At 41.0% G+C, this 16817-nt stretch overlaps 1 protein-coding gene across 1 annotated transcript in view; it reads right to left on the bottom strand.

The window, feature by feature from the left end:
• Positions 1-5536: 5536 nt before the first annotated feature.
• Positions 5537-16817, bottom strand: part of pax5 (paired box 5) — a 44811-nt gene continuing 33530 nt past the window's right edge. Inside the window, 4 exon segments of the mRNA XM_025058564.1 lie at positions 5537-10365; positions 12238-12324; positions 12915-13001; positions 15193-15294. Of these exon segments, the coding sequence (XP_024914332.1) occupies positions 10283-10365; positions 12238-12324; positions 12915-13001; positions 15193-15294 (359 nt within the window). The 3' untranslated portion in view covers positions 5537-10282.

The raw sequence follows: 16817 nt of genomic DNA, 5'->3' as shown, positions 1-16817 counted from the left end.
ATTTACTCAATAAAGTATTGACCATGTTATTTACTCATGTATGAAAGGTTTTAACGTTTGATTCTATAATTCTAGACGTGTACATTGACACTGATTTTTGTGAAGCAGCTTCTGGGAATTGCTTTAATCCATGTTGAACAAACAATATTTGATATAAATACTTACCTTTTGAAAGCTCCTGTGTTTGTTAACCACTTTGGTTACAAATTATTTACAACAAACAAGTGCATCTTTACTGCCACTCGGGCAGTTACACCTTCATTATGTAGTCTACCTGGAACTGGCCTGTGTTTTTTTTTTTTTTTTTTTTTTTTTGTTAACCATGGGTTCTATCATTAAATTGGCCATAGATGAAAAAGCCACTCATTAGTTTGCATCCTCTGGAGCTAAATGAGGTTGAAATGACTTCTGCTTGTTGCTTCTCTGACAAACAGCCCGCCGTTGTCCACTTATCTATATCTCTTTCATTGTCTCCCTCTGTTGTCTTTAACGTGGTCTCCAATTATCAGAGGATCCTTGAGTCGGTTTCCTCCACATGTGCAGATGTTATCATTAGACTTGTCTGTCAAATGGAAATGAGCAGTGAAGAAAAAAAAAAGTCTCATTCATACTGTATATGTATATGTTTGTGTGTGTGTGTGTGTATTTGTGTGTGTGTACAGTGCAGTCCAGTCCAGCAGAGCAGTGCATGCAACCACATTCCTGAAAAACACTAATAAAGGGAGTTAACAGGGAGAGAAAGTAGATGTGGTGAGGGCGTCGAGCCACAGTGGCGATTGCTCAGCCAACCAGTAAACATTCTGTGCTGACATGCTGTGGCTCTCTGATCTCAGGGAGTCGTTTAAAACTGCACGAAAAAACAGTGATAAATATTACCACCAAAGAGTACAGCTGTAAAAGTAATGCTGAAGTTTCTATGGGGGAGTGTGTATTAAATATACAGACGGTGGGGGCCGGGGGCCGGATCATAGAGATTTATCATACGGCCCTGGCATCCTAATTAGCATAAAGACTGGACCAGCCCACTCAAGCAGAGAATTAAAAACCTTAATTGTGCTGTCAGCCTTCCTCTCCTATTCTCAGTGTTGACTCTACTTCATTCCGCTGGCATGTGACTCCTCCCCCTCTCTCCTCACCCTCCTCTCTCTGCCTGTGAAGTAGTCTGTGTCTGTGCTGTTTAATTGTTGGTGATAAATGGGAAGTGGGTTGTTTGTAATTGTCTTGTAGATGAGGAAGAGGCTGATGTGATTGTGCCGAGGAAGGACGTGGAGTTTGACAGCGATTGGTTTTCTTTTTCCTGAGCTGTAGAGTGATGTTTGGTCGGCAAAAGGATTTTTAGTTTTTAAATTTTTTTAAAAAAATTTACCTCTGATTAAGCTAATGTTGCTGTTGCAGCTGTTGTTGTGTGACAAAGGTCTTCATCTGTGGGATTGAAGTAGTGAAACATATCAGACCAGTGTCTGGTATCACAGAAGTACTTTAAAATGTCTTAATACACAGATTTAAGATGAGGTATCAGAGTAAAATAACTGGAGTACATTCATGTTCTGAAGTGACTTTCAGTCTTGGGATTTCAGCTTTCAGAAATTAAGAAAAAAAGCTTTAGGAATTTTAACTGATTTCCACTTATGTTTAGGTCTAAATTTGATGTTTACTTTGATTTTAAAATGGTTTATTTTGTAAGCGTGAAAAACCTGATCAATACGACTTGACAAAGTCGTAACATGTTTTTGTTATGAAATCAGGCAGTTCATGGAATTTTCTTGAATTACCCACATATCAGAACGCACCAAGATTCAAATTGAAACATTTAAAACTGTGTCGACTTTTTTGTTTTGAAGTGAAAAAAAATGCAAAACTAGAAAAATATGAGTTGTTTGTAAGAATATTCAAATTGAAACATTTAAAACTGTGTTGACTTTTTTGTTTTGAAGTGAAGAAAATGCAAAACTAGACAAATATGAGTTACAAATATATAAGAAGCAAGGAGGAGGCACGTGGGACAAAGTAGTGCAGCCGGTGAAGGATTTCTCTGTGGGAGGAGTAAGAGTTCATTCTGGAGAAGAAAGACGATGAAGACTGTGTTTTCAGGGGTCGGTCCTGGTTGTGTGTCTGTGCTGTCAGAGTCTCTGCTGCAGCAGCAGATGAGGTGAGGAGTCTCCGACTCCCTCTCTCACAGCTGACAGATGGGAGGCGCACACGTGCAGGTCTACACGTACAGAGCAACAACAGGAACTACCCACTTACCCCTCTGATGGTACCCTCTTTTAACCCATCTGCCCTCACTGTGACTCTTCGTTCACTTTATTTCTTTGTTTATTCTGTCTGCCCTGACTTCACTTTCTCTCTCTCTCTCTCTCTCTCTCTCTCTCTCGCTAATTGGTCTCCACTAGCTTAGCTCAGACAGGCCTATTCATCATAGCACTATCCCCGTGGACAAACCCTTAGGGAGCGAGGTGAGATAGACGGACTCAGATCAGAGGGCAGGAGGGTCTTTCACTTGTCAACTTTTCTTTTTTTTCTCTCTTCCTCTCCTCTTTTTCTCCCTCCCTCGTCTCTGTGCTCAGTTTATAGATGTCAGTTTTGCGGAGAGAAGGGGCTGCGGGTGAGGGAGGTGTTGGGGGGTCTGGGGGGAGTGGTGGATGTAGACACATTAGTTAGGCTATTAGTTCAACAAGCTGCTTCCACGCCTGTCAGTGGTCTGACCTGCACACACACACACACACACACACACGCAGTCCTGACATTTGTTACATGCAGTATCTGTGAGAGTGACGGCCGAGGAGGCTCTTCATGTCGCTAACATATCAGAGCGTTTTCGACCTTTATGATGTTAACACGGCACATTAGCACTGTGGACACCACAATACACACCACCCAGTGTGTGTGTGTGTGTGTGTGTGTTGTGTGTGTCTGTGTGAACATAGACATTTCTGTAAAGGGCAATGAGATCACATGTAGAAGCTCATCCACAGAAGTCTAAATGTCCTCGGTGATAAGGTCAAGCATGTTATTTTTTTTATTGAAGGCCTCAGTGACTTTCTGGTCATTTGATTAGCTCATAGTCTGAGCTGCTTTTCTCCTCAGCTCCTGTTTATATGAACATTTATATCAGAATTAAACCAATATTTACGTAAAGTTTCTTGAAAGGTGACAAAATACTTTAACGAAATACTTTTACAAAATACTTCAACTGTCGATTTTGTGTCAGTACATGCAGTAACAACAGAAATACATACATTTAACTTAAGGCGTACGGTCAAATGTTCTGAAATCACCTTTGCCCCAATTGTTAAGCCCCATATACAGCTGTATTCTACAACCTGTTAAACAACATCAAATGAATACTAAGGATGTACTCGTATTCTCATAGTATACTAATATACTCAAAAGTAAGAGAAAGAGGTGAAAAGTACTGCACGTCATATCTTTCTCTGCTTCAGGTTTGGACAGTTTGTCTTTTCATTTTCACCCATAATTGGACAGTTTGTCTTTTCATTTTCACCGATAAAACTTCTCTCTTTTTTTCTTTTTTTTTTAACATATTCTCTCTTGCTCTTCTGCGGCCCCCTCACTAATCAGCTGAAGCCCAATTATGCTCACTTGGCCCCAGAGACCCCTGTGCGGGGGGATCCAGAGGGCCAAACTGTACAAATGCTGATTGACGTTAATTTGCGTGACTTCTTGGCCCCTTTAAGTACCGCTGTTGTCTGTCTTCTGTTGAGGAGCCGGAGGGAGAAGGAATAAGTGGAGGAGAGGAGAGGAGAGGAGAGGTTCAGTGTGCCACCACCTCGTCATGTTACGTAATCTGAAGTAAAATGGAGTAGAAAGACAATACAGTGTGGCACTGCTTTAACTAGAACTGTCAACATTGTAATTAGAGAGACCGGGAATGTCCAACATCCAGGGCGGGGGCCAATCGTGGTACTTGGACAGGTTTGATATGGTCCGCGAACTCTTTCCTAAATTCAAGATTTAATGGCCTGTCGTTACGATAACAAACACTGTGTATATTTTTTATTTGATGGATTTTTGTAGTATCAAACACCATTCCTGTAATGGAGGTTTTTGCTTTGACTGTTTTTGAGCTTCCGCTGCCATATTCTTGATGTGTATTTTGACTTTCTTTAATTTTTTTTAGTCTTTCTTTTTAGATTTGGCAACAAATTCTCCGACATCTGCTCAAATGTGATTGGTTTGCCTCCTCTTTAGTAAAGTCTCATTTGTGTCCTGTTAGCGCTTGCTAACTTGTAGTGCTTCACATCTTTAATCATTTGACCGAGTTTAACATAACCTCTGTGGTCGCTGCCAAAGAACCACGGTGAGCATGTGTCTCACACACACACACACACACACACAAACACAAAACACACACACACTGTGTCAGTGCGTGGTCCTGGACATGCGCCCAAACTGCGGACAGCTCGGCCTGTGTCTCAAGCTGGGCGTGGGCTGTTTTCTGTGTGTGTGCCGTGTTGTCACCATGTCAAGGCTTGTGTCCTATTATCACCCCTCTGCCCATACTGCTTCACACACACACGCACACACACTGACACACTATCCTGGACTCGGCCAGCAGCCAAGACTGCAGCTCTGGGACCCTCCATTCACTCAGATTGCCGGGGTGAAATGAGATTAGCGTCTTAAAGACGGAGGTCCACTAGTGGATCGGAGTTTTTAAATCCAGACCAAGGTTGTTGAGGAATGTGACACTCCTCCTTACGATGCTAATTGGTCACAATAATCAGATCACGTACCTGTGCAGCCAAACACTGACTCTGAGCTTCAAAAAATTATTTTTTTTTATTCGGAAGGACCAATAAAATTATGGCAAGTATTTACAAATAATTACTTCTTAGCTTCACATTACAGGTACATAAATGGAATAATTCACCAACAACAGTCACTCAGGTGGACGGATGGACGGTACACAGACTGAGTATGAAAGGATGCATCAAGCAAACTGTCATTTAATATTACACAGTCAACCTAAAACCAGTAAAATAAAATAGCAATATTTTTGACAACAACCAAAACATTAAAAAAAAAAAAGCAAAATATCAAATTTACCATTTAGTTCCAGTGTCAAAATCAAATTTACCATTTAGTTCCAGTGTCAGTTTTTCTGAACAAAATTGGTCACAGTTCAGGAACAAAACAATTCAAGAGAGAGAAGAAAAAAATTAAAGAGACAAATTATGTGATATGATATCTTTGGCAAATTTGCACTGCAGTAAAATACATTCAAATATTAAGACAACACACAACACACGAAGAGAGAAAACACCAAGTTTTTGTTTGCAACTACTAGAAAATTGATTAAAAAACATACACATTTTTCTTAAAGAAGCATTTCTTTTAATGTTTTTAATCTTCCCCTCCAGAATACTCCAAGGCATTTCCTATCTTTATTTTTGTGTTCATATTTTTTTTAGGTCTTTCCTGATATTTTATATGTTTTTGTACAAGAATCTGATATTTAAAACAGGCATCACAGGCTTTGGTGAACGTCGTGGATATGTTTTCTGGGTTTAACTTTTGAATCGAAGGAGAGAAGTCGCCGAATCCTAATTTCACGTTTGCTTCCGTCTCTGTATTTTATCTTATATCTTTTTTTTGTAATTTCTGAAATTGTTTAAAATATTTTCTCCAAAAGACCACGGATATAAAATATCTCTTTAACACCCCAGATAAGAAGCCATGGACACAAAAAATTCCAGATTGTTACACGAAAGGCCACAGTAAGGTGAAAATCATGTATATTTTTGTCTTTATTTTCGTTGAAACACCTGCTCAAAAAGCACAGTTGATTTTTTTTTTTTTTTGATTTTTTTTTTTTAGGCTGAGTCATTTGAATTTCTCCTCTTCCACAGTTGAATAACATTAAGATGTACAGAACATTGTAACACTTGAGTATGAGATCTGTCCAGAGCCTAGTTATATTAGCAAGCATGAAACAGATTGTGCCACTAATTGCTGTCAAGATGTGATGCTGAAATCCCCTCAGGTTTTACAGAGGCTGCAGCCGTCCTCATGGATTCATATTGAGATACAGTCGGGCGGAGCGCACACCGTGAGAAATCATAGTAAAGCGGGGGGAAAAAAAACCTAATTTGCATTGATTTGAGCTTCTTCTTTGACTTCACTGGGTTCAAAATTTCAGGATGGGAGTGTATTTTCACAGATAATAAAAGAGCTGTGGTTCTAGAAATAAAACACGTTCCTCTGTTTAAACTCTATGGACGCAGTATAGGAAACTAACCTTCAGGAATATTCTAGTTTGAAAAGATATCGACAAAAACATTGCAGCTGAAATGACCTGGCTTCGGCACAGGACTCCAACTCTCATTCGGGTGCACAATTTCTAGCAAACAGCAGAGGGAGAAAACACAGGAGGGGAAGATGGAGGACTTTGAAGAAAAGGTCACCGGCCTGAACTCTACAGAATAGTTTTAATATTCTTAATCCTGGTGGTGTGGCAGTGCTACAGGAGGGGAGGCTTCAGCGGCAAGACGATGGCAGATATGATGAGATTAGGGCTGAGGGAGGAGGGAGAGAAAAGCTGGGATGAGCTTCTGATGGCACAGCAGGTTTGGACTCCCCTGGGGAACACAGGGTGGGGGACTGGGGGGGGGGGATCACCGCTCCGCAAAGGACAAAGGGAGGAAGAGAGGGAGTCTGTACTTACATTTCCCTGTTTTGTCTGCGTGTCCTCTGCCTGCCATGTTTCCTACTGTACCACCCACAATGACAGTCAATGTCACAGCTGCCAGTCAACGCCACGGCGACTCAGTGAAAACACATTCTTCATCCCCGTGTGAAACGCTTCAGGTCAGAGCAATGGCAAATCCAGCTGTGTCACTATCAGATGCATAGTTAACAATGAATCCTGTCAGTGTTTCTCTGGACGGCTGAGGCTAAACCAGCAGTCATGGCTATGGGGGGGACTGGCTCTTTAAATGACGGGGGGCGGGGGGGGGGTCACCTCACCACTAGCAGGTTGGCGTTTGGGCCGTGACTTTTTCCTGATGTGACACTTAACCTCAAGTTGCTTATCATACCCCGAGACGGGGCAGAACACAATCTGTGTTCTTCTAGGGCCAGAAAATGGTGAGGGTGGTCTCAGAAAGATCACTTGATTGAACCTTTTCATGTCGGATATCAATACTTCAACTTGAAGTATCTGTTGATACATATCAGATCAGAGACTATGGTTGGTTTTGTGGGTATTTGAACGTCACTGTTGACTGTGGGAGTGGAGGTTTTCTTGGCATGAACCTCAGAGTCCAGTCCTGTATTTCACTCTAGGCCTGTGTTTTTCTGACACATTGACTAATTGGATATCTGAACTTGGGGAAGTAATTCACGAGTGTCTTGGACGTATTTGTACTGCTTCCTCTACCTGTGCCACTCACTGTTTGGTCTTGTTTTGCTTGTGGCACAAACTCACTTTTGCTTCATATTCAAAAGTTAAAAGCATTACCAACTAATTTGTGCTGAACGGTGAGAAGTTTTGTACCATCTTTGATTTTGTTTGCTAGTTTTAAATCAGCTGTCTGATTTGACCACTTTGACGCTAAAGCAGGAAAACTGAGGACAATTTAAAGATAGTGAGAGGAATGGGTTTAGGGCAGTTTTTATTGACATTTATTTAGTAATGCTTACTCTGAAATTAAACTGGACAACTTTTGTCTGTTGAAGTTTTTTTTTGGTTAGCCTGTGGCAGTTTAGTTCAAGGAGTTGAGTTAATGGTTGGTGGATCTCGGTTTAGTGACTCAGGTTCCGATGGTCGCTGGGCTTGTTTGTACATATAAAACTAAAGGCACTGTCCTTGTTTTCAGCTGGTGTGGTTCAGGTTCAATAATGCCTCAAAAATGTTCAAAAGTTAGAAAGACAGAAATAAGGAACGGCTCCTGCAGCGACGCACGCTGGCAGCACGGCAGGGGAGATACTGTAAGAATCTTCTTTAGCGTTGTATGTGCACAACTTTAATAAGGTCTACAAAGTTAACAGGGTCCACTAACAAACTATTTCATAACCCAGAAACAAAAAAAGACTCAAAAAGTAGCAATTTTGTTCTGTGTTCAGACGTTTATGTTCATGTAGGGTACCGGATATTTCCTGTTTCAGATTTGGTGCCTTTTAAAACTGCACAGTAGCAGTGAAGCGCTGTGATCAGCCACAAGAGCCCGACATAATCCAAAGATTATTTGGAAACACTTGCAGACGACGGCTAAAACAACACCATGTACCGCTCGTCTGTTTTTTTTTTTTCAATAAAAAAATCACCACTGCTAAAGTCTCATGTCATTTACTGTATGACAAATTGAAAATGCTATAGACACTGACATCTGGTCTTTATATTCTAATTACTATACAACTCTTGTATGGACAGGAAGTGAGACGGACTCTCAGAGATTTGGGGGGAAATAATGCACTGGTTTCAGATCATTGCTAGAGGGCAAGTCTCTCCTACTGTGTCTGTACATTGAGCAGATAAGGCCTCAACCCTGGTGTCATGCATTGTCACAGCGCAAAACTGATGTAGGAGAGAAACGAAAAACAGGTTTTCTCTTTTTTTTTCTACAGGAAAACTGTAGTTTAATAGAATCAAGAAATACTAGGAAGAAAAAGTATTGAAATTACTTTTTTTTTTAACAAGTGAGTTGGAGTTGATTATGAATGATGATTAGGTCTCTTTGTGCTTTTGTAGTTAGCCGATCCACTAAGGGGGGCTATCTTTGGGGAGTTTAAAGAGAAAAATAGAACTTTAGAGAAAGAGAAGAAGAGGGTGCTGCTGCTGCTGTTGCCGCTTCCTCGCACTGACGTTGAAAATACAGACAGCGGATAAAAATGGACTCTTAATAAATGGCACCAGCATCAAGTGATATTAGGCAACAAACTATTAACAAAAGGATCGCAATAATAACACATATATAAACAAAGAAATCTTCTGGTATCGTAGTAAGGTTTTGATATTCCACTGCCTCACAGCTGCCGCCGTTATCCGTCATCACTATTCTAGCACAACAGCATAACACACATGTTAAATCATCACATTGCATTCACTCCTATCACTGAATGCAGCGCAGAAAAGCTTCTTAATATATTACTCTCTGTCTCCTCCATAAATAGCTCTTGATCAGGACTAGCTTCTGACCTGCGCGTTAGGATAGCACCTTCCTGTACAATATGACTCTAGTTCTGACATGTACATATACAGTTGGCTTCACTGAAACGGGTTTGGATCTGAAAATTTGAAATTGAAGTCAGTCAGTCATGGATGGAGGTTTCCCCTAGGGGGCGCTACAAATTACTTTCTTGGATAGTACGATGCCAAACTCTTAAGGGCTTAATGGAGACATGTATGTAGTCCCTAAAATTTGGGAAGTTTTTAGGAAATAAAAAAAAAAATTAAATTGATCGCATTAATGTATATTGTATATTTATTTTGCTTGTAACTGCAGGTGTTACTCTGTACTCTGTACTCTGTACTCTGTACTCTGTACCCCAATTTAGAATTAATCAACTATATTATTTCCAGTGTAACAGGTTCTATTATCAGACATGGATTTGTTTTATTCTTTTAAACAAACTTTTGACTGATGGATCAAGTTTAGACGAGTTTAACAACTCTATCTTGCGACATTATTTTGATTTTAGGCTAACTTCAGTTGAAGTATGTTGATTTAATGACAGGTTGGTTTGACTGAGCTCAACAGTGTGGTCATACGGAGGCCTTTATCAGCTGCATTGTGATCCAGAGGAAAATGTTTTATATCTTCCATCAAGAGAAAAAGAGAAATGATACCAATGTGTGAGTTTATTCAATCAAACATAGTACAAAGTTGGGATTGTCTTTTCTTTAGTGTGGCGTGCCAAACCAAATTCCCTTGTTGTGTGTAACTTATTGATTCCCATCAAAATACTGATACAAACATTTCACCAAAGATCACAATGCATACGTTTAATATACGTCTGCACAAAGTCCAGTGACCAATCAGATTACAGAAACACATGCATTATGGGATGGCCCAAGTGACTTTACAATGTGTTTGGTCCAATATCACATCTGTGGACACTATGAATAATAATACCGTTTGTGTTGGACTCAAGGCGTGCATTTTTTTTTTTGGTGTTATCATCAGTAAAACAAAAAAAAATAAAAGTTGAACTTTACTGACGTTTGAACCTCACGTGTAGTCAGGCTTATACTGAGCAGTGACGGTGCTATCCATCTCCTCTTCCTCCTGTTATCATCTTCTGACAGCAGCAGGCCGGGTCAGTGGCGGTCGTAGGCGGAGGCTGTTGCAGTGGCTGTAGGACCGGTGCCCCGTGATGTAGCGCTGTAATAGTAAGGTGACCCTGGGGAGAAACATGGGTTCACACTGAACAGTCGGCTTCAATGCAGTAGTAAAGGTAAACCTCTGGTAGAGTTAGTCAACTGAGTTTCTACACTTTCTCTCCAGAATTCCCAGTTATTGGAAACATGTCAGTCTGTTTTGGATGGTATTGACACCATGGCAACAGTTGTAATATGGAACATGTATTTTGTTTTATTTTCCTGTCCGTATAAAATCAAGAAGATTACAAAAATAATGTGCAATTCTCCAATACTAAACCATGAGACTGACCAGAAAATATGAACATTATCAGTCCTCTGTGACGCAGCAAAACCTAATGTACTTTTTAATCTATGATAATTTCGCTTTGCATCCCAATTACATGGTCCAATATTTAAAGAAATGTGTGGGTTTTTTTATATAATACTTCTAAAATGTACATGGCTCAGCAGATATGGTAATAATTGCTATTTCAATAGAGATCATAATGTCCAAAAAGGAAAACGCTGTAATGAGGGAAGTTTTTTTTTCCTGAATACGTGCTATGCTGCAGTATGTAGATAAAGAAAATATAAAGAGAGCAGCTTTGGTTTCTTGTCAAAATTACATTTTGCTTTAACCATAATGTAAATGTAAATGTAAAAGGCTGTGAAAAGATGACATGAGCTGATGGAGCTAATGACCAAAATTAGTCTCCATTTCCTGTAAAAGTCGGTCTATTTTCTTTTTAACATTTTTATCTTCATTATATCCATTCTTTCCTGTTACGCTTTATTTTGCTATCTCTCTCTCTCTCCCTCACTCTCTCTCTCTCTCTCTCTCACACACACACACACACACACTCAGATCTAGGTGACAGTCTAAGCTGACACACTGAGTACAGCTCTACTACTACTGATCCCTTGAGTCTATTCTCTCCTCAGGGAAGAGGTCAATTCAATACTGTAACCCTACAGACACACTGCATCCTGCACACACACACAATACACGTACTGGCGTAAACACACACACACACACTGCCCCCCCACTCCCACACAGCCATCTCTGTCACTTCCATCAGTCAGCCTTCTGTGTGCTGACAGGTTCTGTCTGTCCACAGACCAGGTAATCTCAGAGGGCTCTTTGGGGAAGTGAGGCATTAAGCCGTCCTGACAAACTATTTAGTTTCACTCAGGGCATCAGACGCCCTCTCTCTCCCCTTCAGATTTTTTTTCCTTAACTCTGTTTTCTTCCATTTCTCACTACCTTTTCTCCACAATATTTATTTGTTTTCCTGTCACAAACCTTACGTTTCGCTTTAAGATGTCGTGAATTTTAACCAAGGTCAAAAGAAAAAGGTATCAGTTTCAGGTGTAGCGTATAGAGATAGAGTTAAATGAGAAATACATGGCGCAGCGTTTGGGTTCAGAGTAAAAATATTAATAGCTGAAGCTTGTTGGTAAAAAAAAAATGATGCAGTGTGGTTTAAACCCCCTATTATTTACATTTATTTAGTATTTTTTTCCTGCAGTGAAACGACACATCCCCAATTCTATGACTTTGTTTTTTCAAATATTTGAAATCTATGTGTTAATGTGTTCCTGACCATGTGGACCACTAGTTTCAAGTTGTTTTTTTTATAGAACTTGTGTAGGAAACACACAAGTTCATGTGTTGTCCATTTCCCACTGATGTGTATTGAAATTTAAAACATTGACATTGTGTTTTAATAAAACAAAAAAACATCTAGAATTAATATTTGAGGTGATGAAGTCTCTTCACTGCAGCTGTGTCTTCAGATTCTCATTCATACAGAGTTACTGTTCTGATCAGCAGAGCACTTCTGTTTCTCTTCTTCCATTTCCCTCTCTATATCTCGCTCTCTCTCTGTCTCCCTGTGTCTCTCTCCACCTACCTTGCATCTGTCCTCCCTGGCTGGTGAAGAGACTGGAGGAGCAGCCGATTTCTGTCCCCAGGAGAGATCCATAATCCTTCTGAAACACTGAGGACGGGGGTGTGGGGGGGAAAAAGTCAGGAGAGAGGAAAGTGTTAGGATACACACAGAGGTGACCTCTTTCACCTTTTGACCTTTTACACCATCACCTCTTACCCTCTCAACTTTAATCACTCCAGTCCTGATACTGCCCCCTTGACACTGACTGTGACACTGTCTGGTTTTTAGCTCAGGGTTAATTTGTCCAGTTAGACACTAATGCAAAGGTGAAAGGTGACGTTGATCTGGTGTTTGGATCAAAATGGAGGAAGAGTGGACTGGAAGACAGGATTATCTTTATAATGTGTTTAGATTATCTCTCTCTGTTAAGATCAATCACTTTGTTTTGCCCTACAGTACAATCATTTAATCTTTATAATGTGTTTAGATTATCTCTGTTAATATCAATCACTTTTTTTTGCCCTACAGTACAATCATTTGACCAGTTTTAGACATTACACATACTGTATTTTTCTCATGTATTGTTGAGGGTAATTTAATTCTAATGTCCTGGAGAGAGACTAAATCTATTGACAGAAAAGTTTGGACTTTGGCTCCAATTAAACAGACCATTCTGGACTGATGTGCAGGTTACCTACCTAATAAACTAGGGTTTGGAAATCTCCATGATTCGTTGTATGTTGAATACTGAGGATGGGAGTATGGACTTCCAGAGAAATCTCCACCTGTAGGTAAAAGATAAATTCACAGAAAAAAGATTTGAACAATATTTTATAAATAATCGACTTATTGATTAAATACTTGAAGTTGTGTTTCATCGATCTTTATCGAGTCAACGAGTTTGGAAACTATATTTGATTGTTCTTTGTATGACCTAATGACCTTCCTCTAACTTGTGGTTCAATATTGGTTCAATAACTGACAGTGTTTGGAACATCTCCCAAACAGGAGGCAGAAAAGTTGCATTTTTGTTTGTTTATGTTGAGGGTTTGAACCTGGTCTGATCTAGAAAGTCCTCGTTCCTCACCTGAAGTCATTATTTAACTTCACACCTGTGTTTTCATTCATTCAAAACAACACATTTAACATTTCTCTCTCCACTGCTCTCCGGTATCTAGACAACAAACTCTAACGTCTGTGTAGGTGGTGAAGGTTGTCGGTTCGTTTCCTCTAAAGTCTAACAGTGTTGTTGTGCAAAAGTGTTGTCTCTCTGAGAGGCGAGTGCAGACCTCAGTGAGACTGGAGCTCTCCTCCTCAACACTGGTGAAATGATAGCTTAGCTTTTCTCCCTCATTTACGACTTACTGTCGAGAGTCCACTCTCCCCCTTCACCTCTTTCTTTCTCCCCCGCCTCTCGTCCTCTGGCCTGACTGACTACAACGCTCTCGTCACCCTTCACATCAAAACAAAATTTCTTCTCATTTTTTCACCTCTGTGCTGACTTCTCCTCTCATTTTTCCCCACTCTTTTGCTCTTTCTTTCTTCTCTCCTGAACCTTCACTCCTCCCGAGGGATCCCTCTCCCGTAGCTGACAGTCACAGACCTTGATGCTCCCATCCCTCCCACCTCCCCCTCCCGTTCCTCCTCTTTTCCTTGCTTTCTGTCGGTTCTGCCTCACTGCTTTCCTTCACCCCCCCTTGAGTGTCAGCCCCCCTGCTGCAGCGAAAGAGAGCGAGAGAGAAAAAAATGGATTGAAGAAGAGAGTTGCTTTCTTAATGAAGGTATAATATAAGACAGAGCAGATGAAAAGAAAAATAATTTGTCTGAGAATTGCTGAGATAAAAAAAAAATCATGAAGCTGCAAAGGAAAAGTTCAGACATTATCTTCGTTCAGGCAGTTCCCGGTGATCACAGAGAAGACGACAGATATTAGGAATGTTTCAGAGAGTTTTCCGTTTCATTCTACTCTTTGTGCCAGTGCGAGCGTGATACGGTGTGTGTATACGTTAAGCTGTCAGGTGGGGTTGTGATGTGGTTTCCACAGCGTCCCTGGGCACCAACATCCTCCTCCTGTCATGACCGCAGTGATGGCAGCGTGTCAGGTTGTTTAAAAGACGGAGGAATTAAGAGGTGAGGAGGAGAGAGGAGGAGAGAGGAGGCTCAGGGTTCTCCCCTGTGTAGCTCAATGTCATGGTCTCACACACGGACTGTCACAAACAAACACACACAGTCATGCCCACACACACACACTAATATGCTGTCAAACCTGAGGACAGGACGGGGTGAGTGCAGGGGGACGGGGCGACAGGGTTAGCCATCTTTAGACGTGCTGTTCCTACATGTCCATTGAGAATGTGTCTGTGTTTGTGTTTGTGTTGCAAACTGAATGACTGAGGATACAAAGCAACAAGAACAAAACCAAAAAAAACGGCAACACCGCTTTGATTTGCTCTGACCCAGACCAGTGCAGGACCAGGAGTGAAAGAGAGAGAGAGGGAGAGAGAGAGAGGAACTATGAAAATGGAGGAAAGACTAGTGAGAGAAAAAGAGGGAGGAAAAGTGGTGATCCAAAATTGAAACACAAAAGCGCAGTCGAAGGCAGAGTGGAAGGGAATGAATGAATTAGTCGTGGGTCACTGGTGATTCTCATTAAAAACAAATTACTAATGTTGAGGAGGGACAGCTGTGCTGCTGTGGCTGCTTTCTAATGACACACACTGGGCACGCGGAGGAACACACAAACACACACGGAGGTGTTCTCAAATGCATAAGTTCTCCTTTGGGATTATGGGGTGTTGTAGTTTTGACAGACGAGGAAGATGAAGTGGCAGACGAGGAAGAGGAAGTGGCACGGCCACGTGAGGCTCCCCAAAGATCTGCTCCTTCCTTCTCTCTTCCACTCTTCTCTACATACACGTGTGTACATTTATAAAAACGTAATAACTACTGTTTGTTTGTGGTTGAGTGTGTACTTACCAGGTACCATGCCAGTCAGGGAGGGGGTGGAGTAGCTGCCCTGTCCAGTAGGAGGGACATGTGGAGGGTAGCCTGGCAGAGTGGTGCTGGCTAGGTCTCGACCTGGAATCACACGTTTGTCAGCCTCATGAATGACCACGGGTGATATTTCATTTAACATATTTCACTTCAACATCATCATCATCAACTTTTGGATGATTGTTTCAATGTGTTTACGTCAGAATGAGGATAAACTTTAGGTTTCTTTAACTGTGTCAATGTTGTTGTAACTTGAATGAACATGAACATGTTTTTATTTTTATTACAAATTAAAATAACAAAGCTGTGTATTTTAAGTAGATTTCACTAAAATCATACCAGTAATTTTGACCTAGCTCATGTAAGACCTGGACCTTAGTGTTGAGCACAGCCCAGGAATCTGCAACAGCAACACCTGTCTGCAGCCATTAGAACTGCTCCCCAGAGTAAATGAGCTACGACTGTTTCTCTCCACTTCTGACACTATTCATATCTGTGCTTCAGTTGATACACTGGTGATTTATTATGAAGAGGAAAATGTTACAAATAACCCTTCAGATATTATCCACGGTGATGCAGGGTTTTTATTGGGGGGGGGCACACACGGCCAGGACGACCCTGCTTCTTTTGTTTCTTCTCTCCTTGTTTTCCATCCACTGGCGTCTATTAATTTACTGCCTCCCCCTCATCTCGTTACCCCCGTCTCCCCCCTCCTGCTCCTGTCTGTCACTGGCTGGATAGGATCTATAACTGCATTAGATTACATGACAGTGTGTCGGCCAAAATCATTTCTCTATGTTTGCACGCAGCAGACAGTCGGAGTGCGTGGAGGCGGAGACTTCCATTCATCATCATCACCGCACACACACACACCAGCAAGCATGTGCTCACGCAGACACACACACACACGCACACACACACACCGGCCGCGACACCCTCCTCTCTGGTTTCTACACACACATTTATCATCATCATAAACACCTCAGACGTTAACACCATCAATCCCATTCACTTCCCCTTCACTTAACCACCACGAACTAACTGAGTGAAGAGGGGGAAGAAGGAGGAGGAAGAGGAGGAGGAAGAGGGGAGAGAGGCAGGAGAAAACACAGCTATTAAAGTGTGGTGATACAGTAGTGGTATAATGTACGATCACAGAGTTTTAACATTAGGTCACATGACTTGGACTTTTACTCCTGAGCTCCTCTAGACCAGGGCGGGCCAATAAGGAGACTGGGATCTACCAGTAGATCAGAGAGGGAGAGCTGGTGGATCATGAGCAATGAATTCAATATATATATATATATATTGTAAGAATCTAATCATTTGTGCCAAAGAGTTTCATGTATTTAATCAGTACCTAAACATGTAATACTTTATACCATGTTCACTTTATATGACTGAATTTATATTTAATGTTTTCGCTGTAGGTAGATCACTTGGTCATTTGAATAGTAGCTCGAGACTGTTGTTAGCTGGCAGAAATATTGTTTTTGGTGATGACCTTTGTTAATGTTGATTTCAAGTCTCTTAATCTAAAAAAACAAACGAAGTGCAGATGTTTTGTTGTCCACTATACAGTTTAGTTTTGAACTTGGTAGAAAATA

Source organism: Cynoglossus semilaevis, chromosome 9, assembly GCF_000523025.1.
Source record: "Cynoglossus semilaevis isolate Cse_v1.0 chromosome 9, Cse_v1.0, whole genome shotgun sequence".
NCBI lineage: Eukaryota > Metazoa > Chordata > Actinopteri > Pleuronectiformes > Cynoglossidae > Cynoglossus > Cynoglossus semilaevis.
Note: the sequence above shows the minus strand (reverse complement) of the source record. Positions and strands in the feature narration are given on the sequence as shown.